General features: G+C 36.7%; 1 protein-coding gene across 4 annotated transcripts in view; it reads right to left on the reverse strand.

The window, feature by feature from the left end:
• The window catches only part of DNM1L (dynamin 1 like), a 35,739-nt gene that overhangs the window by 6,679 nt on the left and 2,000 nt on the right, over positions 1-27,060 (reverse strand). Inside the window, exons 2-16 of one of the 4 annotated variants that reach the window (XM_021549372.2) lie at positions 17,364-17,511; positions 12,205-12,243; positions 10,997-11,043; positions 9,853-9,924; positions 9,284-9,370; positions 8,511-8,673; positions 7,098-7,218; positions 6,371-6,502; positions 5,904-6,110; positions 5,587-5,707; positions 4,578-4,733; positions 4,379-4,468; positions 3,566-3,658; positions 1,719-1,775; positions 446-523 (exon numbers count right to left, since the gene is read on the reverse strand). In XM_021549372.2, the coding sequence (XP_021405047.1) occupies positions 446-523; positions 1,719-1,775; positions 3,566-3,658; positions 4,379-4,468; positions 4,578-4,733; positions 5,587-5,707; positions 5,904-6,110; positions 6,371-6,502; positions 7,098-7,218; positions 8,511-8,673; positions 9,284-9,370; positions 9,853-9,924; positions 10,997-11,043; positions 12,205-12,243; positions 17,364-17,511 (1,611 nt within the window). The remainder of the gene's footprint in view (positions 1-445; positions 524-1,718; positions 1,776-3,565; positions 3,659-4,378; positions 4,469-4,577; positions 4,734-5,586; positions 5,708-5,903; positions 6,111-6,370; positions 6,503-7,097; positions 7,219-8,510; positions 8,674-9,283; positions 9,371-9,852; positions 9,925-10,996; positions 11,044-12,204; positions 12,244-17,363; positions 17,512-27,060) is intronic. The other 3 variants (XM_021549373.2, XM_021549374.2, XM_021549375.2) reach the window with 3 other exon arrangements.

Consider the following 27,060-nt stretch of genomic DNA (forward strand, 5'->3'; position numbering starts at 1 on the left):
TTCAGTTTGAACAAAGCCTGGTAAAGATTCCCTGCAGGAAGCAGGAAACTCACATTTTAGCTTATCTTCTGTCCTCTTTCTTTAACTGTCAACACATTAAAAACATGCAGTTTAACAGCCATGCTGGACGCTTTTGATTACAGTACTGTTGCACCCAAGAATCTATTAACAGTTTGAGGCAAATTAGGTGCATATTTGCACCACAATATATTGTAAACAAGAGTTCAAAGAGAAAGCAGTGACTTGGCCACCTCATGGCATGTCTTGACATACCACTACACAAAGAACCAGTAGTGCCAAGTAATCCACACTGGGGAGGACATCCAAAGTGGATAGGACACACTGTTGGTGACAGAACACTAGGGATAAACTGCTTTCCTTACACCTGGGGTGCACCACAACAGAAACGTGCATGCAGTGCTTAAGAGGAAAAATCAAGACAGACCTTGCCATCAGCCTCAGCAGAAGCAGCAGTAACAGTCTCCTGGGAAGCAGGTGCCAATGCACCTGGAGCTTTAGTAGACTAAGGAAGGTGAAGAATGCAGGGAGGGGAAAAAAAAAGTTCAACTGAACACCACCAACTTTACCTAGCAAATTCCATACTACTAGCATCTTTCAAAATCCAAAAAAGAAATATTTTGAATTTGCAAGAAAAACAGTAATAGAAGCAGAAAAAAAGAAGAAAAAAAAAATGAAGAAAGAAAATAAAAGAAACAAAAAGAAAAATAAAAAGCATCTCCAAGACAGGTATTTTGGATTATCTGACCTTAAATTTCATTTAAGCTCCTACACTGATAATTTAACTATGCAATCAATAAAATCAAGGATCAAAGAGCACTGAAAGCAATCTCTAGATAACTACCTTAAATTCCCAGTTCATCCATCAGTTGTCTTAGACTGATTACAGGCAACAGTATTAGATCTACTCTGGGACTTTTGTCTCACTTTTTAAGGTAATGAAGTTAGTGAACAGATTTCTATCAGCTGTAGAAACTACTGTTACAACCTCATGAGGATCCTAAACTATAGTCTCTATCTTTGAATTCTTAATAATTCACATAGTATTAAATAACTGTCTAAAATTCCAGCTTGTTGTCAGACTGTTCTTTCCTACAACCCGACAATGTTTTCCGTGACATTTGGTTAGTTCTTCCACTCCTGTCATTGCATTAATCCCAAATCCTGATAAAATTAAGCAAGCTCCAGAGACAGAATACATGATTTGATTTTTATTAACAACCAAAAATGTCACCTCCAACATCTGCTTTCAAAGCAAGTAAGACTGCAATAAACTGCAGTTTTGAGTGACTTCAGAAAAACTAAGTCACTATGTTGGCACTGGATATTATAAATCACTTGTTTATCTTTTGAAATCAGTGTGTCTCAGCTACAAATTTAAGCATGAAAGTTCTGAGTCCATCTTCAACATCTGCAGGCATTTTACACCTTACCTGAGATGATGAAATTTAAGTAATAAGTGTATTATTACATTTATAGACAAGTCTTCCAAAATATCAGATTTAAAATCTCCCAAAAATTTGCATCTTTTTAAGAAAATTATATTCCACTTTGATCTTATGAAATGGAAAGGAAAAACTCAATACCTGAAAGCTCCCAAGACTGTTACTAGGGCAGCATATCAAAACTTCCAATATTTAAATTGGATCTAGGAGAATGCACCAACTTTATGTAAAAAATATAATCAAACATTTACTTACCTTGTCTCGTGGCACAGCAGAAGGCAATTCCCGGGTTAACCTGTTCCGCCTTTGCTCCTTTAAAAACAATCCAGCAATACCTCAATTATCTATTATTCTCTATCAACACATAGGCAAGATTCACATTTACAGATGACTTCCATTTTAGACATAAACATGAGTAACTTCATCTCATCCAGTGCCATGCTAATACTGTGGTCTTGGTCTATGAAACCCTTGATTATTTGGATACTTTGATTACCTGGTCAAAACTAAATTCTCAGTATAAAAGTTTTGCAAAGATTCTTTGCTACACACTCTCTAATCAAAACCTGAGCCTTTACCAAACCATATCAAAGCTCTACAATTTGGCTCAGCACAGATACTCTATAGCCCTCCTTAAGCTGTAAATCCTCCAAATAATTGAAAGGATTTGATTCTGTGGCCAGCACATGATTAGCCCTAAATGAAGGAGGCTGCAGATTTTGTTTCATAGCAAAACAGAATTTAAAGCAATCAGGACAAAGAAATACCTGATTTTGCTTAAAATTAACAATTGACTGTCCACCAAATAAGGCTTGGGTTTACATGGTTTGGGTCTTCAAAAATGTCAATGTCCTGTTTAGGAAAACATTAGGAAAGAACTACTTTAAGTAACACATGATGGTACAACTTTGTATGTTCAGCATCACAAAGTCTTAATTTCTGTACTCACAGCAGTTTCCATACACATTGTTTTTGAACTAAAGAGCAGTCTACCAAGTCAAATTCATATGCATGCCTAGTCAGTACAGAACATATATATAGAAGGAAATAAAAGGTTAAAACTAGAGTAGAAATCTTGATGTAAGCATTTAAAAAAGGAACACTACCAAGAGCATGTAGTGACAGGACAAGGAGGAATGGCTTCAAACTGAAAGACAGTAGGTTTAAATTTCATATTCCACAGGAAGAAATTCTTTACTGTGAGGGTGGTATGGCACTGGAACAGGTTACCCAGAGAAGCTGTGGATGCCCCATCCCTGGAAGTGTCCAAGGCCAGGCTGGATGGGGCTCTGAGTAACCTGGTCTAGAGGAATGTGTCCCTGCACCAGGGCAGGGGGGTTGGAATGAGATGATTTTCCAAGCCAAGCCATTCTATGATTCTGTGATGAATGAAAATGATGTGTTGGATAAACACAAGGGTATTAATGACCTCTTAGCCAAAGAGATGAGGTTTTGCAACAACACCAGATTGGTTCTTCCAATCTAGCAAGCAGACTGGTTGTTGAACTGCTTCCACAGGATGATGGCAGCAACAAGTATTATCTGATTTGGACTTGAAAAACACAAGATTAATGATGGGAGACTGATGGAGAGAATGTCTCAGGGAGACTGAAGTGTGGTAACACAGAGATTTTCAAGAACAGTGCCAAAAGCAAACAGAAATTAGAACCTGAACAGAGGAAATAATACTTGTATTATCCTTTCACGAATGAGAGGAACATTATCGATACACTGTGTCAGAGTCAAAATGCAGTTACTTTAAGATGAAACACCATTTCACAACTACATATTTAAATTTCTCCTTCAAAAATTTAATTTCATAGGCAATACTCAATTAGATGCCCATCTTAGTTTCTAGACTGAAAAACAGGCAGAAGAATCCTTTCAGTTAAGTATCAACCTGTGATCCTGAATATAATATGCAATAGAAATTTACAAGTCCACAGATCACTAGAGTATACACCATATTCATAATTCATCACATTTTTAATGCCTCAAAATGTAGAAACGTGCTTCAAGGAAAGTTAAAGCTTTTGTTATTTTATCAATTTCACTTTCACTTAAAGAGACAAGAAACTTTTTAAGAGAACATACTTTCTTACCTCTATATTGTTATTCATTAACCCACAAGCATCAGCAAAGTCTGGATGTTTGGTATTGATATAAGCTAACTCAATGGCCACCAGATTATGAACCTGCAATGCAAGACATTCCCAGATCAAAAATTCAGGGAGTAAACCTAATGCCAGAGCAGAGCAATGACCTACAATGCTGGCAAGCACAGCTTAACTGCCCATAGCAAAAGACCACTCAGCCACAAACCACCTACAATATTTGAACCAGGGAGAGACGGCTCACTGTGAGGAACAGTAAGAATACAAAACAATTTTTGCTTTTCACGTCAAATGCAGGGTCAAATACTGAAACACTCTTTACTCCGCAACAGGCAGTCAAATCAGACTTTTATATTAAAACATATTTATTTAAAGGTACAAGCTGAACTTTTAGTTTTCACTAGCTAAAGGGCATTACAAGTCTCTGAAACACACAGAATAAGGACTACAATTTAATTTTCATCACTGCATCCCGAACTCTACAGTAAACGTACATTCCATAACAAGGGAGGGAAATAACCTATATGAGGAAGACTAGAAGATATTAAGTTGAAATTTTGTAAAATACTTCTTGGGAAATTGAAACATAGGGGACAACATGCTTAACCATAAGCCCACCCCTTTGTTTTATATGTATCTATAATATAGAAGAGGATTCAAAATGTGCACATATTAAACAACTATCAATTTAACAAATAAGATTCCTTTAATAACTTGGGTTCCTGACTCTGCAAACAGAAGCATCAAGACTCCAGAAAACATGCACTTTTACCAGCAAAATTACAGTAGATGAAAACTTACCATTTCATTTGTGACAGGAAGTCTCCTACGCAAAAGACAGGTTACTACTTCAACTATGGCATCGTGCAATTTAGGAAACCTCAGTAATTCCTAAAAACAAACCAAAATTTCACTTGTGAGAAGTTTTTAAGCAAGTAATCACACACCCACATGCACATGCCAGTAATTACAATCCCAGTTGTAAAGCATGCTTTTTTACCTGTGTACTGTAATTACTACAGTGCTGGATAATCCTCTGCATTTCCTCATGAACCAGCTCCACACAGCGTAAGCTCGGTTCTTCCAGACGTTTTATTTGCCTTTTTACCAGCAACTCAAAGGAAACTTCAGGAACAAACAAGGCAGGACGGGGACCCTGTTTCAAAAGGAGGGAAAAAGCTGCTAGGTTGTATATAAAATATGATGCATTTCTAAGAAGTAGTATCTGATGAGGCCCAGAATAAATCAGGTCACAGTGACGTCTCAAGTAGATGTAAAAATAAAAGCTGTAAGTTGCTATCTTTAAGTCAAAATGTATTAAACAATGATTAACAAGCATCCTTATAGAATCTTGCAGATTTCTACCTACTCATGTCACTTTGGGCTTACAAATCTGAATAATGCTTTTTTGTGGATCCACATTTTGATGAAATCTATTATAAAGATAAATACATTTTCTTTCTAATTTCAGAGAGAGAAACTGCCATTCTTTATTGGACAGTCTTGGGCATCTACTACCATACCAACAAGATAGTTCAGTTTCATGTTTGGAGTCATTTCATTTATGACCATACAGACCAATGCTTAGCTACACATATAACATTTTTTACCTGAAATATGACATCTTTCCTGTTACTAAATCCCATTTTTACATTTTACATGTAAAGGAGGATAGGAACATACACACAGATCATTACTATAGAGTACCTCATGCTCCAAGACCATTAACTGCCTGTCTGTCCACACACAACAGACACAGTACAAAAGCAGACTGACATGTCTGACATCCAAAGTCAAGCTTGAAGGAGTGAACATTTTATTATATACTGTGAAATTTAAAAGTGGCCTTACTCTGTTAATTCTCAGCAACATCAATTCCAATATTAGCATGAATCCAAATCTGTCAAGAAAACACTGAACCATTTCAAAGTTGTTCCCCTTATATAGAATTAAACCTTAGGTTCCTATCTAACATACAGCCACACACTCAAATACAGAAGAACACTCACAGTGGCATTTCTAATGGCAGTCAGAATGTCAATTGTGTTAAGGCCACCCAGAGGGTCAACAGATTCTAAAGTTCTTCCAAAAGTCTCATGAAAAATATAACAGATTCTGGCTCCACCACATCTGAAAGAAGAAAATAACAACTGAAGTAGCAAATAAGAAGAAAAAAGCTCTCATTGACAACCTTTTTTACAGTTGCTTGGATTCAAACATTTTTGAGTATATTATGGCAGTAGTAATACTGCCTGTGAGAGCCAGTAAGAGCCACTGGGTCAACTAAACCACTCAGTCAATAATCCTGGAAAACATTTGTACTTACAGCTCTGAAGTCTCTATGTATTTTGCTGTCCCTTCAATAGTGTTACAATATTCTGTGGCAAATTTGGTGATAAGCTGCAATAAAGTAGCACTTTTGTCTTCAACAGGTTCTCCATAGCTGTTCAGTAGAGACTGGTACTGGGCAGCTAAAACATTAATTCTGGTTTTCAGTTCTGGCAAGCAATCCCTGATATGATGCATCAGCAATCTAAAAATAGAAAATAGTCCCTCATTAGAAGGGAGGAAAACTTTCAGCTTTATCATCTCCATCAAAATAGAGAAGAGACACAAAAAAAACACCAACAGAAAAGATTTACTGGGAAAATTACAGTGAATTCAGAAACCGAGAGAACCAGAGTTTGCAACCAGTTTTCTTTATTGCATTACTGCACAGCACCAAAAGAGACACTAAGGGTAGAAAGGTCTGCACATACATCTAACACATCAGTTTATGTCTTCAAGGAATACCTGTTCAGTGTTCTAGCAAGATACTTGGTTCCATTTCGATTGGCGAGGGAAGGATATTTCTTTTGAAGAAACCCATACTCATCACGAATGGAATCAGCCACACTCTTCTTATTGTTAATATCCAACTGACTCCTGAAGGTAAAAGGCAGAGTTACACACTAGTTACTGAATGCAAAGTAAAAGTAATTTACACTTCTGCTTTTCAGGACAGAACATTAAACAGCTGGGTTTTGCTTTACACACATAACTTGCCTTCCTTAGACTTTAAAGGTTTTTATTTGTTTCTCCATGCAGCATACTCAACAAATTGATATTGGCAGCAACTATACACAGAGTAAGCAATGCTTTTATCAAAACTACATGAGATTTGACCTAAGTAAGGTAAAAAAAAAATACAGCAAACAGCTCCACAGCCAGATGCATTTAGGACTAATATATACAGGACCTGTGCTGGATCAGAGCTACTGTGAACAGAAGCACCCCTCAAGGTGGAGGACAAGAGCAGAAGTGACACTACAGTTCTTTTACAAGTGTCCCTACTCCTCTCTTCATTAACAGTTGGTTGAGTGGAAGAACAAAGTGAGCAACAAGCTTCTCACTTGCTTATTCAGAAGTTTATTTCAACATTGTCACCTTATTCTTCAAACTATATTCATGGCTAAAAAAGCAGAAGCATTACTTCATATTAACAGAGTTTTTAAAATAGCACCAATGTGCCCACACAGACCTATTCACTACTCCAATGATGCCAAGTTTGACTGGAATCACTCTTCCCATGAGCACATCCATAGCATCAGTGCCAGCATCCATGAGATCCAGCTTTGTGATAACAGCAAGGGTTCTTCGACCTACCAAAAGGAAAACACTCACAGGGATCTTCTGATTTGATCAGAGTAACTAAAACTCATAATTCAGCGAATGAAGAATTAGTGACCTAAATTCATTAAATAGATGTATATTGCCCATCTAAACCAGGAGGTTGACACAGAGGATTTATCTGGGACCTTAATATTTCCTGAGCTCTTGTTCTGAAACAAATCTGCAAAGAACTTTTTATTTAAAATATAACACACTTTTTGAGTCCAAGAAAATAAATCAGCATCTCAGTAAAATTAATAAGTTCTTGGGTCTTGAAACTTTCATGTGAGTGTAGCTACTTTAGTACTGTAGGTTCTCACTATATAGTATTACTACTACAGAATCTGCAACATGATCTGCCACTCTAGACCTTTAAATTTCAGAATTTTGGGAAGTGATCCAAAAGACACTGTCAATCATTTTTAGAGGAGTAAAATAAAAGGGATATCTTGAACCAGGACAGTTTAAGTGAGCAGACTGCCAGAAGAGGTTTCCCTCAAGGTTATGTGGCAGACAAGCAAAGCAGACTTGGAGCTTTGAAACAATCAAGAAATGTACATTTTATGAGAAATAAAAATTTGAGGTACCAACACTAAATTTTAGCTTAATTTCTGTATGCTTATTTTCCAAGTGTATTAATCTATGTTCTTTCAAAACACACAGTGCCATTTGTTAGTCAATGGTACTGACAGCACTTTGCAAAAGCAAGAAGCAGGCAGCCAGTAGCTTCAGATCTGTTTCGAAGTCCTTAGGTAAATATAAAATGATAATCTTCCTACTCCATTAAATCAATCAGTTCTCCCACATAAATTCAGGGCACCAAAACTGATCTTATCCTTACCAGAAGTCACTAAGCTAACAGCCAGACACCAATTACTAGCTGCAGATTGCATATTTTCTCTACCAAAGGAAATAATGTTGGACAATAAAGCATGAAGTTGCCCCAACAGACCACTGTGAATGACTAAAACTCTGAAAACCCCCAACATTCTAACACCATTTTGCTGCTGTGGAACGAGAAGTGAACCCATGACTGCTAGAATAGCTACTTGGTCTGTTGGCAAGCCAGAAATCTATCAGTTATTGACTCATCCCAGCATTCTCTTGAGTTGCAGAGACTGCAGCAAGAAGTCCTTAAGCAAATACAAAACTAACATTTTCTAGGAAATGTGGTGACATTTACTTTTCTTACTGTATTTTGCTCAAACAACTTCAGTTTTATTTTAGGATTGAGTTTTAAAAAGCAGTTGAATTACAGCATGCAGTTAGCTTTGGTGCTTACCATCTGGATCCACCTCCCGAGCTATTTTTAGGGCTTCAGAAGTGGCCATGTCTGTGTTAGCAGCTGTGACTGCCAGGATAATGGAATTGGGATTGCTGATGAACTGAAGGATGAGCTCTCTTATTTGAAGTTCAATGTCTTTAGGCTGATCACCAACAGGAACCTTGAGAAAAAAACAAGATGGAACTGTTCAAAATTGTGTCTTTATTCCTGCATGAGGCTTGATGTCCAAGAGCCACATACACAACTGGCAGAGTGGGGTGTGGATGTGTGCTTGGGCAGGGAAAGAAGTCATCTTGTCATCTTCATGTCTCAGAAAATTACTCCGTATGTGACCTGAACAAGCAGGATCTGAACATTTCTCTTAGGATACCCTCACTTTATACAGCCTCTTCCACAAAATACACGTAGCCACTCCTGGAGAAGCAATGTGGAAGAGACTTTCCAAGTTGCCAAATACTCATCTATCTGCAGGTACAGCTCTGAGACCTGGAGTGCTACCTCTTCTATGGAAAAGAACATGCAGCCATACACCTACTATCACTCATATGTAGAAAGAGGAAAAACATAAGCAAATCTATCTCTGACATCAGCAAAGTGCAGCAAAAACCCAAATCTTACCCCAGAAGACAGTGACATGTCAGATTTACATAACACTACTTAACCCCAGGAAAGCAGTTTATCTAGCAATGCAGAACAATGGCAAAGAGTGAACAGGCACACCTTGTTCCAAAATACACACTGAGTCAGAAGAGGAGCATTTTGCATCTTACCTTTGTCATTCCAGGTAAATCCACAAGAGTCAGATTTACAACATTAGATGAAAAAATCTTAAGATGAATTGGTTCAGGACTGATCCCCTAGAAATACATTAATAAGAAGTAATAATTACTGCCCTGGATTATTTTAATTCATCATATGAAAATCCAAAGGCTATAGTTTCATACTAAAAAGAATTTCTTTCACCACATACCTTAGAACACACAGCAAGGAAAAAAGCCAACCATCTGTCAACCAATTCTTTTGTCTTTGTAAGCAGCCAGTTTTATAATTACACTTAAAGCCAGGTATGTAGAAAAATGAAAGCAAGTTTAACTGAAAGTTTATTTTTTGCACTTTTATTACAGAATCTTGAAGAAAACCAAAAATTCTCTGACTTTCAGCTGAAGTAATTGTTCTCATGAACACAGTGAAAACATCTCAAGCTAGCAAGAAGTATTCCCATTGTTCTTCATGAGAACAGTTAAGTGCTTTTCACTCCTAGCTGCTGAAACTCTTTAAGAAAGGTTTAAGCAGCAAGAAAATCAATAGCAAGAGAACAGATGGACAGTACAGGATTTACCTTATTGTTTCCTGAAATCCTCTCTGTTTCATTTTCTATTTCCTGACGAATTTCATCAAAATCTGTATAGATCTGAAGGAAGAAAAAAAAAGTTTAAAAATTAAAGACAGCATTCACTTACTTAACTGCAAAATAATGTCCTGTTCTCCAAGGGATGGTGAAAATCTCTAAGTACACAGAATGTCAAAAAAATACATAAGAATTCCTAGTAGCCCTTAAACTGATGCAAACAGGAATGATCAGTGCTAAAAATTACAAAAATTGGTATTTAATCTGTTGACTAATTCTGTGAGATGGCAGTTATTAAGACTTATAACCAATGTCAGACACAAGTTGTTAATTTGTGTCCATCTACACAGAATTCCAAATAGTTAATTCCATTTTGAGTCTAGTTGTAATCCTTTGAAGTTAATAAGCAACATGTGGCCTAAACCACTTCTCATCTTGAAGAGGACAAAGGGCAGTTTCATTTTCAAATTTTCCCACTCTTGTAAAAACTTCTCTCCTGCCACCAACCAAAAAAGGTTAGCACAGAGCTACCCTTCCACTCATTCCCTCTATATTCCTCTCTATCTCTCCTTCATTTTTTAGCATGCCTAGAAGGTGAGAAAATCAGCTTAAAATAATAAACACATCTATCATTTATCTGCCAACAAAAATATTACTTTCTTCAAGCAAGAATTAAGCTTTGTCTCTTTCCTGAGGTGCTAAGACATCTCAGTTTGTGCTCCTACACCCTGATGCATATGAGGCTCTTCCTTCTTTCTCACAGCTTTCTAATAAACCTCTGAAGTAGCCAATTCTTCAATGGACTCAAATGACTTGTGCTTACACCTTGTCTTTGTGACATTAATTCTAATTTTGGCAGTGCACAAAACAGAACAATCAACAAAATAACCCAAAGAGGACTATGATAACTCAGCAGAATCAATTACATGCACAACAGACATTTTACTTTTTCAAAAGCATTCTACTCATAAAAAGCAAAACACAAAATCCTCAATATTGTACCATGTAGTACAGCAGGTATAATAATACCAGTAAACATCTTCATTTCAGGAAAGTCAAAGGAAGAGAAAACAGAATAAGGTATATATCTGTTAACATATTTATGACACACACTTCATCAAGACAGTAAACATACCTTATTTTTGGTATGAAGAAATTTACCCCATTCTGCAGCATCTACCTCTGAAAACAAAAATGGATATATGAGAAAAATGTAGACATTTCACTAACATTTTTTCCAAGGCATGGTCACTGAAAACTACAAGATTTTTTTTTTCAAGCAGCAAAATAAAAACTTAGTTAGCTTTCTACAGTTAGATGCTAAATAGGTCAGTATAAGTAGATTTATGACTCTGTCTAGTGAAACATTGCACCTCACTACTCTAATTTGTCTCACACAAGGTCCACCTTCCTACCTATGACTGAGCCAATCATCTATCCTGCAATCCTTCAGAAATGATCTTGTTCACTAAATATCAGCTTGTAACAGAAAACAAAAGAATTATTAGCAATAGCTTAAAAACCTGGGAAAGAAAAGGCTAGCATTAGCATCTTTTTTTCTAAACCATGCATGTGAGATCAAATTACAGCTGAAAGAAAAAGTTAGAAAAACCTGCAGAGCTAAAAGCAAACAGAAAATACGTAAGAATTCTGCATAACAAAGAAGCTTTAGGAGAACATGTCTCTTCCCAAATCTGCCAAGGACCAAACATCTCCACTCTTGTCAGTCACCACTGAGGTCCAGAATTACTTGAGGACTATGCAAGAGCAGTCCCAGAAACAGCAAAGGAGGTTTTGCTCAATTCCTGCTTTGTAGCACAGGCAGCAGTTTGAGTCACATTGCAAGATAGTCACATTTTCACTATTAGGTTTCCAAGTATTAGAGACAAGTTCCATTTTCAATTTTTAGTTTGGGGTCATTTCCTTTGTGCTCCCTGAAACAGCAATCTGCTCTACAAGAACTGTCCATAAGAAATCTGGCCCTTTGGCAAACACATGGCTTACCTACAATCAAGTAATCTTTCAAAACATTTTTTTTCACTAAAGTTGAAATTTAAGAAAGTTGATCAACAAAGATTTTTCTTTTTTAAGGATTTGGGAATTAAAAGTGCAGGAAGTTCTATGAAGTAGCAACGGCACAGAGAAAAGCAAAAATTATCCCAACAAGGTCAGAAAACTGAAAATCAATCAGATCACAAGACAGCAAAATAATCACCACAGTAGCTGAAGTGTAAAAGGAAAAGTGTAATCAGCCAACAGTTATGTGGCATGAAATGTAGGTGATTAGAGTATATAAGCATGCACTTCAGGTGTAGGGAGAAAAAGCAAGTGGATAAAGGCAACCTTTAGCAAGGTGTCTTGAATTTTTCCATGTAGCAGGGTCTGCAGTTAAAGAGAAACAGCATAGAATGGCATTTAACATTTTTAATGATATTTAATATAGCATTTTATTCACTTTCAGTACCAGATTCTATTACAAAGAGCACAATGCATGCAGACAGATGTACATGCTATTCTAGTATCGATGAAAGTGTGTAACACATTAGCAATATGCACAGAAATAAGACATTAACTAAACACATATAAATTATGCCTATTAATAATATATTTTATACAATAAAGTTGATGATGACTATTATTGCCATACACCTAATTCCAACAGATCAACATATTTTCTTATCTGAGCACAGAAAACAACTTCACAGAGCTAAACTTCTTTGGCAAAATATGATTCTCATAATTTACTCATAGGAAGAACTACAAAGAGTAAAGAAACTTTTCTAATGTCATTGGAACTAGTGTTACTGTATGGGAAGTAAATCTGATGCTGTGCATCCATATTTTTAAGACTCAATTAAAGAATAACATCAGTTCTGAGACAGATTTAAGAAGAGACAACATATGCATTACCCTTCTCAACTTTTAATTTTTCAAAGTATTTATGGAAATTTCATTACAAAAAAACCACAACTTCTTATTGAGGGGCTGATGAATTTAAAATTATATTTTCCTGTGATGTCTGTAAACACCTTGAAAGTGCAAACAGCTAAACTGGTTTTGTTTGTGTTTGTTTATGCCTGTTTGATACAAAATTCAGGTAGCATGACAATAATCAACTAATCTGTTTGAAAAGCTTAGTTCATCTGGAGAGTTGATGTCTTGTTCAGTCAAAGGTATGTGCATCATCAATAGAAATATGATTTTGATGGACTGGATCTGTTAAGGAAAGATTTTTTAACCCAAAATTTCAACCCTACAGGCACAAAAGCTATGAAGAAAATATCATTAAGAAAAAGCTTTTGTTTGTATTGGTTGACATACCAGTCTCCAAAATAAGTGCAAAATGAAAGGGTTCCTCCATTCCAGGTTACTTAATGGGTTTTATTTACTGTTTAGAGGAAATAAAGTAAAATGCACATAGAGGAAGAACCTATAGTATGTTCAGTATTTACTGCTCTTCTCCTCTTGAAAATTGAATCCAAGGGAGTAAAGAGAGGCCTAAAGCCAGGAAGAAAAACACACTGTTACATTTTAAAGATATGGATCAAGTACTCTTTAGTTATGTTCCTCCTTGGGAGATTATTTCCTTCTCAGACACTGTTTTAGTCTCAAATTATTCTCCTTCTGGTGGCAAATTCTGGTGTGATTTGCAGCCAGCTACTAGGCTTAGTTCTATGTATAAATAATTTTTTTCAGTATTATCTATAAGCTTCTTAAAATAAATATTAAAAAAACTCAGGTCAGAGACACTGCATTTTAACTTGCTAACACCTATGGAAAAGTTTCCCAATAGATCTAATTTAATGGAAAGGAGTTTTTAGGAAAGGAGGAAGGATTTGCATTTCTCTAATTGTAACAATGCTCAAGGCAAGGAGAAAGTGTTTTAATTAGCCTACATTCAGCAACCCACCCTTCTGGTTTCCACAAAGAATGTTTTTTTTATCACTTATTTAACTGGTAAATCAGCCTTCCCTCAGTTATGTTATGTTTTGGAAGCTTTTCAGGCAATACCTTCAGAAGACTTAATTGCCTGATTACACTAAAGATTAAATGCTAAAGATAAAGGTGTGAGCAAACAACACTTTGGTCATGATGTAATCCAGTATTACACATTATAATAAATTACTAAAACAACAGCTATTAAGAACACACAGATCCTGCTTTTCAAAAAAAAAAAAACAAAACAAAAACAAACAAACAAAAAAAAAAAACCCAAAAAAACCCCACCACATCTTGTGAATAAAGCAACAGTCTCTTATTTTTCTGGTTTTCCATATCCTGTAGTAAGACCTGCAAACCTTAATTAATACCCAGGAAAAGCACATATATTATTGACTTTTCTCAGGACTGCCCTCCACCAAACTGTACTTGTTATGTCCTACTCTACAACATTCCTTTAAGAAACTCAATAAAATACAAAAATTACTGACTTCAGTTATTCATGTATCTCCTCTCCCCTTATAAAGCAATAAAAATTTTACTCATTTACAATGGGAGAAGCTGCTGGGAGTCATAAAAGGCCACCACTGTAGAGGATTTCCTGCAGCATGGCAATGAGAACTTCCCAAATACTAACTGCTGTACCTTTTTTCCCATCCTTGACACCAACTAGACAGCAAATATTTTTGAGGGAAAGCTCTTTCTCTCAAGTGGCTTCTACAAAGCCAAGCCCAGTGAAGCAGGCCACACTGTTTGGGAGCTAGGGGTAAGAGATTCCTATCTGAAGTAGACAACAAAAGGCTGACAAAAGTGTTGTTTTATCAAGCAATGGATCTGTATTAATTATTCCTGTGTTCTGTATCAATTCTGTCTGTTCAGAATTTGAACAGTGTTCTATTTCCTATCTTGGAACAAAGGAAAAAAAGGAACCAATAAGCATTTACTACTTGGCCACTGGTATGTTCTGATTTTCCATTTCTGGACTACCATTATAGGTCTTCACTGCAAGGACAATTTAATAATTCACAAGACCAGGCCCAGTTCCCTGATAAGTGCTGCTTCTCTTGCAATATGATCAAAGAACACCACAGTGTGGTATCATTGCATCAAACACACCATATGTGCTGAATCACTAGAGGCCAACAATAAACAGCAAAAGCATTATGAGAACATCTCCCTCCCATCAAATTACACACATTCTCTGTAGAATATACAGATCAGGCAGTTATAAAAATACAGAACTTCACATTTAATGGAAAATTTATCTGCTATTTTCTGACTCTCTTGATTTATTGCAGTGATCACAGTACAAAGGGTATCATTTGTCCCTCTGTAAGTGAACAGCACAGTCAAAAGTGCTTTGTGTTAAAACTGGGAAGCTTCCTGGATGCCAACACTCCAAGAGACGTGAAATTAAAGCTTGGAAGAACCACCATAGCTATTTTGAAATAGCTATGTTAATATATAATACCAGTAGAGCAAGCATTAGGATGGATACAGGTGACAATCACAAAACAGAAGTCAAAAGAGAAGAGAGAGTTGTATAAAAGTAAAACTGTGTGCACAGAGAGTTTAATGCCAGCATTCAGAAAGCAGCATGCCAAGACTGATTCTCTTTTGTCCAATATACAACTTGTAAAGAAGAAATCCCTCATCTGGATAAAATTAATTTCTGCAAGACTATTTCCCTCTGGGGAATTCCAAAACCATATTCAACCCTACCTCAATATCCACCTCATTGCAAATAAAATTACTCTAAAAATAGACCTCTAATGGGACTTATTACAATGCTACACAGCACAGCCAGGATAGGAGGTTGTCATCTTTTTTTCTTTACAAGCTACTTCTCATCAAGTACAAGCTCTTCTCAGATGTAACACCACAATCTGAACATAAGCTAGACCAAATCAGTGACACCACAATTTAGACCACAATTTGCCTGAATTTTGGAGAGAAGAGACATTTCAAACTGTATTGGTAAATCATAATTTCTGTTCCTATCACATCTCTGTTCTTAACAAACAAGCCCACATCTCTCTCAGAAGAACAAGACGAGATTATAACATTTACATCTTACATATTGTTTTCCACAAAAAAATCAAAGCGGACACCATAAATAATATTTTAGCCTAACATCCCTATGAATTTTAAATTTTAAATCCAAATCCCCAAATCAAATGCAACCTAAAACAAAAAGGCTCTGCCTTGACTCAGAATACTCTAATTACAAAACTTCCTTTTACACCTGTAAAGTTCAAAGAAGAGCAAAATAATATTTTACCCTACAACTCAGAATCCAAGCATTCTGAGAAGTTCTAAAATACAAACTATACACCGCGCAGTACAAGCAATGTAAAACTGCATTTAAAGACATCAAATGTGCCTTTTCTAAAAGCTGCACAGAGATTGAATTCTCCATCCTTTAAGGTTTTTAGACCCAAGCAGATAAAGACCAGAGACACCTGGACTTGACTTTGGAGTTTGCCCTATTTTGAGGAGATTGGACTAGAGGTCTTCTGAAATCATTTCCAGCCTGAATTGTCCCTACAATTTCTGACATGGTTTGCATGCTAATTGTTATGAACCTTAACTGTGTTCTCTGCCAGTGACAGTAATTAAGATTGGAGCTTAAACCTTTCAAACAGCACAATACAAGTAACTGTCCTTCAGAAATCAAAGGCCATAAATATTACAGGAAAATAAATACTGTAAAGACCCTCTGATACTTGACTTACTATTGGCAGAAACAAATTAAGAAAAAATTGAACACAATGAGAATTAATATTTATAGTTCCAAGTTTATAATGCCAACATAAGCCTGTGCAGTTGTTAGTGTGTACATAAAAAACCCTAAGATTTATCTTACAATCAGAAGGTGGATATGCCCCTGCTGCTCCTAATCAGGAGCATTAGTTGGTATAAAATGAGCATTGAAACTCCCAAGGGACAACTGAGATCACTTTCTTGATTTGCTGAAGGATAAAATAGAAGCAGTACAGAAGACAAGCTTCAAAGTAAAACCTACGGAATATTTAAAGTGCCCTGCTTGGCGCCATTGGGAGTCTCTCAGTGCAGCCCAGCAGGGTGGCATCTGTAAGCTACAGAAATTGTCAGTTCAATTCTGTCTGCATCTACTAGAAGTTTGTTTTCATGTCTCCAGAACTTATTTCCTACCCTCCTTCTAAAGACTCTCATACTCATCACCTTCTCAGTGAAATACCTTATATAAACAGCAAAAGGGGAGGGGATGAAAAACTCACACAAGAAAATAATGTGGTCTGCACTTCAGACAATTGTCTTCACAACTGAAATGCCTGTTTTTCTCAAAATAAATTCCCAAGAACAGGAAAGCTTAAAACATTAAAGGTATTTTGAATATCCAGAGATTTTGACTTCATGACATTTGCTAAATGGAAAAAACTGATTGACAACAGCTGTGTTTCCTTCCAAGCAAATTTTAAAAAGCATACTAAAGTTTTAAGATTACAGCAACTGATTTTTCATTTAAAAGGACAGGAAAGACTTGAATAAAAAGGCAAAACACATTCTTGGATCACACTTACCATGTTCATCTCCAGCTCCTTTCCGACCATCCTCTGGGGAAACGTGCACCAGCTGCAGAATAAGGGGTCTCCGGGTGACAACCCCAGTACCTCGTGGGAGCAGATCCCTCCCCACAAGACTTTCCAACACAGAACTTTTTCCACTGCTCTGAAAAGTGGAACACAGCTACATTACTTTCTGAAACATAAAAATGCTGTGGTATTTTAGTTTGCTTTCATCTGGCCTGCAAAGAGCACTCTGTCTTGTCCTCTGCTACAGAGTGCCTGAAGGAGTGTATGACAGACTTGCTGCAGACACAGCAGTGCCACTGCACAGGCACTGAGGGACACAGGTCTGCTACAAGCCTAAACCTGCTTGGGGTACTCAGAACAGATTTCTATCTACATGGTTTGCCCCATGGTTTTTATCTCTTAAGGTCAAACTAAACTCATAACAGGTTTCAGAAAAATTAATCTCCTATTTAACATTTTCTTCCACAAATATCAAACTCTCCAGAAACATTTCTGGAAAAAAACACTTTTCTTTATAATGCTCAAAAAGAAATTTCATCTATTGTACTATGTAATTTTCTAACATTTTGAAGTAAATCTGCTTTGCAAACTGAGGAATTTAACCCTCGGTTAGTATTTGTTAGAATTAACAAGGGCTGGCTGCATTGATATGAGCAGCAGTCATTACACAAACAGATAATAACAATGTACACTTGGTTGGGGGGGGTACATCGGCTGCTACAATATTACATTCCTTTCAGTTTGAGTTTGGTTGGGTAGGGGGGTTTTGTTTGGGGGTTTTTTTTTGGTTGGTTTTTGGGTTTGGTTTTTTGGTTTGTTTGGTTTTTTGTTTTGTTTTTGTTTTGGTTTTTTTTTTTTTTTTTTGTATAATGCATTGTATCAGCTTGGTAAGTACAAACATTGTTTTACACCCTAAACACAGAAACAAACATTGTTTCATGGCATCCCACACACACTCTCTCTGTATATATTTAAGTATTTACATAACAAGAAACTGTAAAAAGTTGTGAAATACTTAAAGGCTGTGAAATTACAAATATTCATTGAGAGACTACATTCAAAATGCTCTCTCTTTGTCTAAGAGTCACAATTGGTCTAACAAACAGCTATGAAAACCTGGGTTTTAAAAGTGATTCCAGGCAAGTATCATATTGAAACAAACAATAAAAAATAGACCCTGCTTTGTAAACATAGCACTCAATCTGATTGAGAAGACTTTGTCTTTTTAATAATGCTGTATTAAACTCCTCCAATTTTCTGCAACTCTAAGTCTATGTAGTAACACCATGAGAAAACCTGCTCTGACAATCCTTGCCACCATCTAGGAAATATTTCTGTATTAATGCAATTACCAAACAATTATCTTGTTAAAACACAAACAAAAGAAAACAAAACAAAAAAAAAAAAAAGGAAACCAACAGATGCTTCTGACAGCTGGAATGTGCATTATTTAACTGCTATAGAACCTCCACTCAGCCTACCAGTTCTGAAGTAACAGATTTGAGACTTAAAGCAAATGATGAGTTTATCACCTGGCATAACATGATATAAAAAAGTAATGAATATCCTTAAATCCCACAAAATTAGTGACATTAGGTGACTTTTCTAAAACTGAAAAATAGATCAGAGGTCAAGCAACACATTACTATCATCAGACAGTACATTTCTACCAGTGCAGTAAAACAAGACACAAATATATTATATGAGAGCTTTAAAACCTATTGAAATAGGGCTTGTATGCAAAATGACAAAATAAATATTAAAATACAAGGCCAAACCCCTAGAAAGTTTGAACAGCAACAAATGAAAGCCTTATTTTATTGTACCACTTTATTGTACATGCTTTATGGCACAGAAAAAAAAAAGATGTTTATCAAAAATATCATTTGTCTCAACAGGCAAATAACACACCAATGCAGATTATGTATATTGTTCAAAGTAAATCTAAATCACATTTGACAGCAGTGAGATCAACGGTTTAGAAAACTTGGAAGAAGAGCAGGGTCAAGCAGAAATACAGCCTTATTAAGATTTGTTTTTCCTTCAAGACTCCCCTAGAAAGTTATTAATAATTTTCTTCAACTGCCCTTCTCCAAATCAACTTTGGGCACCTTCCCTGCAAGCAGCTTGTAACAGACACTGGGCACTGAACTCTTATCAAATAACTTAAGAACAACCCGACCACAGCATGAACTAGGTCTGCAAGCCTCCCTGACAGAGCTCCTGTTCCGGCCCTCTTCTGAAGAACTATTGATATTATAGACTGTAAAAAAATAAACTTACATAGACAAATAACAAACCACTTTTCAACAAACTTAAAACAAGTGAAATGCCTAACCAGAAAAATGAGAGATGATATAGGTTCATTTCCTGCATTGGGAAAAACCAAAAAACAAAGACAAGTGCCTCATTTATTAAAAATATTTCAAACATTACGAGGCATCTGGATGTGGCACTTGGGGATATGGCTTAGGGATGATTATGCTGGCTTGATGGTTGGACTAGATGATCTTGAAGGTCTCCTCCAATCTTGATGATTCTGTGGTCTTTTGAGCAAGACTTTCTTAGGCATGGGAAAAATGATTACTCAGTCTCACAAGGCTGGAGATCAGACTTAGATGAAGTGGCTTCTCATGAACATACAATCCAAGCACATAAGGGATAGTAACAAATAGCAAGAATCCTTAGCAACCTCACCATGAAAGGAAAGCAAAATCCATGGGACAAGCTGCTGCACACTGCTGCTCTTTAGTCTTTTCAAAGGAGGTGTAATGCAGGAACTAAAATGGACACACCAAGCTAAGCACAGAAGCAAATCACTGTGTTTTACACCACTCCTAGTTATCTCTGGATGGGGAAGGAACAATGTGGATCCTTTGCAAACACACTAAATGAAACATTACAGTACTCCATGCATCAGGAAATTCTTTCAAATTGCATTACACTCCCAAGTAAAGCAATCTGTAGTTGGAATACAATTATCTAATGACGCACTTCTTAATCTGGGCTTCTCAGCATCCATTACCAAGAATTGTCTGGGAACACAGTGCAGAAAGCAGTAAACACAAAGCTGATCTTGTTCTGCCAGTGAGGGGGAAGCAAGGTATATGGGTCTGTTAAGAATACAAAGTCAGTTCAGACAGTCCTTCATACAATATATGTAGACAGACACTAATACTGATAACCAAAGGAATTTTTAGGAACGAGTCTGCAGAAGTATCACTTGTTTTGCCATCTCATTGAAATGCTCGTCACAATTTTAAGCATGGACTGAAATCCATAAATTCATTTCATGATGGGTCAAAAAACGCATTAACAAACTAACTTTTCATAGGCCATCAGGCAGATTTTCCCTCTGGACCCTAATATCTGGTCCTAATTTGAAATATCTACTAGCTGTGATATCTAAAGGAATGTAATACAGATTGCTCAGATAAAAAGCGGTGGGGGGGGGGGGGAGGGGGGGGGCAAATACAGGAACATCTTGTGTCACTCCTTTAACCTTTATGTCAAATTACCATGGCTGAGTGTATTTTACTCTGCTCTGTCAACCACCATTAATTTCACAGAGAAACACCTGTGTCTGCTGGATGGTAAAACCATTTTCCTCTAAAGTACTAAGATAAAAAGAGATGATGCACACAAGACTTCAGTATTTTACATTTATGTACTGTCAAAGTGTGTTGAAACCTTATCAGCATTCTCACTGCCTCTCTAACACCTGTATATTCATCTTTATTTTAGATTAATCTGAAGATGATGTTGACAATCAAAGATGAAGGGCAGACACTGGGAAACAATTGTGCACTTACCCTCCCAAATTAAAAAGCTGTAATAATTGTGATCCACTCCAAATAACCAGCACCTCTACTTTTAACAGTCCTCATGAGGTTGCTTTGCTTCCCTATCCTTCATGTCTTCTTTACTTGTCCCTGCATGTTTCAACTGTGTGTACTTAAGTATCAAAAGGCACTTGCTCCCACCCATTACACTTACTCTTAAGAGAAAATGTGAGTTACAATCTGCTGCATTACAAACCACAGTTTTAGGAATTCAGAAGCAGCACACAGCAAGTGCATGATTTTATAATTGTCCAGCTTCATTAACAGCCAGAGATATTACTTCCAAAAACATTTCAGGGTCATTGACACAAGCCAGATGGAAGAGACTCCATCTTGAAAATGCTGAAGTAACCTTGTGAGCAACCATTCAAATTCACCTCATCCCATTTATTTCACCTTCTTCCTTATTCTATTTCCAAATCCTCATTAGCATTACTATTTTAGGAGTCTTGTTCCCTACACCAAACAGAATGCAAAGATGTTTTCTCCATATCAAAAAAAGAACCCTGACCCAATCCTCTTGGCACCACTGAATTATTCTCCACTTTTAACCCCACCAATGGGGACAGAGACCTAGAAGACCCTGATGGAGAAGACAAAGGCAAAGAAAGGATCCAATGCCTCAGCCTTGTCCATATTCACTGTCCCTGGATCACCTGTCACAGACAGCAGCAAGCCTTTATGTCCCTATTTCTCTTTTTCCTTAACTCCTGATCCAGTGCTGGAAGTTCCTGCTGCCTTTGATGCCCTTACTTCCAAGAGTGGCTTTCTCGATACCATCTCTGCCTATGCAAGCAGGATTTTTATATCCCTGAGCGAGCTTGTCCTTGTTTCTATCTCCTGCATGATTCTGCTGTGCTGAGGCTGAGTCATGAGTTCCTTCAATACTGCTCTCCTTAGACCTCCACTCATTTTCCCAAGCAAGTGGATGGACTATTGCTTTGTGCTCCATGAGACTGTCCTTAAAGAAATGCCAGGTCCCTTGTGATTCACTGTCCTTTAGCTCACAGGGACTCACATAAGCTCAGTAAATAAGCAAAGTCTGCTCTTACTCTTATGAAGTCCATGAAGCAAGAAGGCAAATTAACACAAGGCTCACCTGGAGTCTCACTGATGCACAAGAACCATCAAATTTCTTACAGTCACATGCTTGGATTGTTGACTGTTTTATATTTCAAATATTATTAAAATGATAATGGACTTGAATTAGCTGCAACAAACTTCGAGTCATCTTACAAGAACCTGCTGCCTTCCTCTGTCTATCTTTAGACTTCATAATGTCTTTGTGGAGCCAATGCACAATACATCATCTGTGGGAAAAAACACCACGTTAAGGATACATGTCCAATAAACTACTGGGAAACTTCCAAACCAAAAATTAGTTGAAAGGAGTGTAAAATTTAGCTCATTGCTTTTGAACAGGGCAAACTGGTAATTTTTTTTACTATTTCATCCAATAGGGAAAAAAATGCAAAGAACTCCTGCAACACAAAAGAGACTTTTTACAGGACAGCACAAGAAAATAGAGGCAGTGATGGCAGAATTCCCTGTGACTTTTGGAGTGGCACAATACAAACATTTAAGAATGACAGTAAGGAACTGTGAAGTAAGAGACACTTCTCAATGAGACATACTAATTCCTGAAGAGTTCTATTAAGCAAAGCAATGCATCTGGCTTTGAGATGAAACAGTGGCAATTCAGCAATTTCTTCATACAAGAAGTACAAAAGTCCTGCTCGTAAATCCTGCTCTTGGCAATCTGTACATCCAGAATTTCCTAAATTTTCATTCTATCATTGGGCAATAAAAGCTAATGCACTTGTGCTGGGATCTCATGCACAGGAATATTACCCACACTGGTAGTTTAAAAAGTTATTTGCAGTAGCCATCTTAGAAGAGTTCAGCCCGCTATAACTAAAGAACAGCAGTATTTATTTTTCTTTCCTTATTTTGCAAATACAGATTATTCTAGAATAAAAGGTGACTACGCATGCAGTTTCAGAGCAGTTCTACAAAGGAACTGCTTTGGTTGGAACAGATATTATAACAAAATTTTCATATTTAAACTAGGAATGCCCCAAGCTAGGCTCTAAAGAGCTAACAAATTTAAAAATTTATTTACTAATCAAAAAAGAATGTTAAAGCTATAAGCAGGCCAAATGAATTATTTTAACACATTGTTTGAAACAAAATAACACTTCTAAAAGATGCAGAAGAGACAACAGGCTGATCCCAACTTGAGAAAGCAGTAAAACCAGCATAATGCACTGCTCATTGTTGCGAATTACATGCAAGATCTTGTCCAGACTACAAGACTGTTGTTCCTGCAGGGCATTCCCCATTTACTTGAATTGAGAGCTCTACTGAATAAGTCAGTGAGAGACAAAAGTCACAGGAACTACCTCCACATAATACAGCTTATGTACAAGCAATAAGGAATGCCAGAACTGGCACAGCTCAGTCAAAATTCTTCAGAAATCCTGCATTTACAGCATATCTAACTGCAGACGAGTGCCAAACAACAGCGAATACAACAGTGATTAGCAGATGTTTTCTTCCTCAGTACATCAATTCCCAAAGCCCTCCAATAATTCACTTAGGAAAATAATGCCTCATCTAAGTAGAAACAAGTTACAGACTCTCAGTTACATCATGGAACTGTGGTATTTGAAGATTCCCATTTGCAAGCCAGATATACTGACCTCACATAGTACTGTGTATACTGCTATATTAATGACTTGCAGTAAAGTAAATCAAAACCAACTTGCATATTCAAATTTTAAAAGTTCTAAACAACAGTATTATTAAAACAAACCCAAACCCTAAATCTCTAAGTTAGTCAACTTTCTGGCTACTACACAAACAAATCTTTTCCAAAAACTACACAGGCATTTTTTCCTCCAGATTGTGAAAAACAAATGCCTGCACTGTATGTTTTAATACTCTTCCCCTCCATCTTCCTGAAAATATGTTTTCTTTGCACTGTGCCTCCTGGACAACATACAAGATTCACCTGGTCTAATTAAAATACCAGTTTTCCAAGAAAAACAACTGCCAATTACAAGATGAACAGAACAAGGTCCTTGCAGTAAAGCATCAAAACAAAACCAGAAAAGAGAAGCACAAGACTTCTTTATCCACATCATTCTACAACTGTGAATTCTGTGCAGACTCTCTGCTCTTCCAAGATAACCAGGCATTTGCAAACAATAAAATTAGTATCTTCTAAATCGTGTTTAATAATGTTTTCATATTAAGAATCATAAAATGCTAAAATGCAGGATCAAATTATTAGACCTATCATTCTATTTTAATTCATATAAGGTCTACAGATAGAAAAAGTGAAAATGCCATCCTTTCAGTCACAGAAACTTTCAAGACCCAAAAAGTTCAGCTGTTCAGAAACAGGGGGCCCATCAGAGCAAAGAAACAGCACAACAATAAGTGCTGTTTGCACTATATCATATTAACAGCAACATTTATATTAATTAGCTGTTTACATTTACCAGACATGTCAACCTCACTTTGCTGCTTGTCTGAAACAAACAGAACAGTCAGGGCATGACTTGACAGGAGCAAAGAATGGCAAAAAAAGGAAAACTGTTACACCCAAAACCAGAGACTGTAAATGTCAGATATGAAAGCAAATTTAAAAAAAAAAAACAAATTAAATCAGGAAGTTTGCAAAACATCTGGGAGAAAAAGCAAACTGTCCCCAGCCAGCATGGAAGCAATGCTCTGGTTACATCCTCTATTCAAATGTAGATACTAATGGGTTTTTGCATCTGCTTCAATTGCCACAAAGATCCTCGGACAAAACAACAACAAAAAAAATCAAAACAAATAAACAAAACACCACAAAAATCAAACTAACAACTCAGCAAGAGAGGCAGGAGGAAGACATGGCTGTGCCTGGCATGGGTTTTTCCTTGTTGCTTAGTACAAACCAGAGTTTCCTTCACCTCAACTGGCTTTTTGCCAACACAATGTAGGCTACACTGAATGAGCTAAGTGGCTTGAATTTCTGTTCCCCTGCCAGGGAAAGTCACAGAAGCTCTGCAGAGCACCTGAAGTTCCAGACCAAGGTGCCAGCCTCTCTCAGGATGCTTTGATAGCATCTGCCGAATTCATTTCCTTATCCCACTAGCCAGGACTGTCCATTACCTTCCCGTTGCTGTCAACTCCTTAACAGCCAAATCAGCATTCTTCCAACTATTTATCTTACCAGAACATAAATATCCACATATCCAGGCTGTGGATACATATATACATATCCACATGCTCAGGCTGTGACCTCAGATCAAGAAACCTTCCACCTTGCAATAACAAGTGGTTTAGCATCAGCATCAAACATACACAAAACAGAAAAAAAAAAAGGAATAAAAGTCACACTCGTCTGTGAGTCAATCCCAGGGCAACATTTAGCAGAACTACACCTCCCCATTTAAAGACTCAAAATGGCATTGGCAGAAGACTGAGCAGAAGAACTCCATAAATGTGCACAGGAAAGGTCACTCCAAAATCTGACCTGTCAATTCCATCAGTTGCTACATCAATTTTGCTACAATGTCTCCACTTCAGTTAACACTAACAAGTGCAAATAAAGCCCACAAAGTGATTTTATGTTAGTATTAGATTTTTGTTACAAAGCTGACACTAAAGTTCGTATAAAACTAGGCTGACGACTACTAAAAATCAAAAACATATTCAAAAAATTAAGGGCACAAAAAATAAATAAAGACAATTCATTTTTACCGACTTCTAGGCAGATATTTTGTTGTCTGGCTGGTTTTCTTAAATTTATTCTAAATCTTATGACCACTTTGGTAGTGTAGGCATTTAATTTTTGTGATACCACCTATCCACACAAAAGGCCATCGTTAATTACTTTTCTTCCCCTTGTCTTCTTTACTGTAGTTTTAATGTGTTTAGTTGAGGCACTTCAATACCACAATATTACCCCTTAAAATACAGAGTACAAAGCACTTGTATAAATCAGAATACTGAGTATTACAACATTACTGAACTAATATTTTTATATCATATTGCTAACCTGGACACTTTTTTCTTTTTGCACTTTAGTCATACAGTTCTAAAAATGGAACTGGAATACTGACTTGGGGAAAAAATAGAACACCTATCTGGAAATGGCAGAAAAACCCTGAAACAGTGAAGAAAAATGGGCAGTTTGAAGGTGTCCTCTGACTACAGCAGAGTTCCCAGTCTTCTTAAATGACTCTATGCTAGGATACAGAAATAACTTACACAATATTAATGGGGAGAATGAGAAGGAATTCTCATATGACTGAATGGCAGGAAAACCACTACAAGTGCAAGAGGCCATCTAGATGTGCAAAATTTACTGAGAAACAATTTGCAATTAGCACCAAAATGTATCTAGAAAGAGGAAAAATTAAAGCATTTCAATTGCTCAGGGCACAAGGGAGGTAGGAAATGAATACCAAACAACAGAGGTGGGGGGAAGGGAACATGGAAAACAGAAAATATTCACAGCAGAGTTAAGGCTTATAAACAGCTTCTAAACAACCTAGAAAAGAAAGAAATAACTTAATGCACAGAATGAGAAGCAGAGAAAGACCTAAGCACAAAAGAACAAAAGGGTAGAGAAGAGAGAGAAAGATAAACAGAAAACTACTTAAAAAAGCACTTTTCCTCTCCTTGCTGAATATGTAAAAAGGTCATTTAAAAAAAGCAAGTGGCAAATGGATGCAAAAAAGCATAACTTAATTAACAGAGGATTACAGAAACCTTAACTGGCAGCATTTGCTTCCTACAAGAAAAATGGAGGTGAAAAATTCAAGACTGTTTATTGTGAACATTAT

The sequence above is a fragment of the Lonchura striata genome, chromosome 5, assembly GCF_046129695.1.
Source record: "Lonchura striata isolate bLonStr1 chromosome 5, bLonStr1.mat, whole genome shotgun sequence".
Taxonomy (NCBI): Eukaryota; Metazoa; Chordata; class Aves; order Passeriformes; family Estrildidae; genus Lonchura; species Lonchura striata.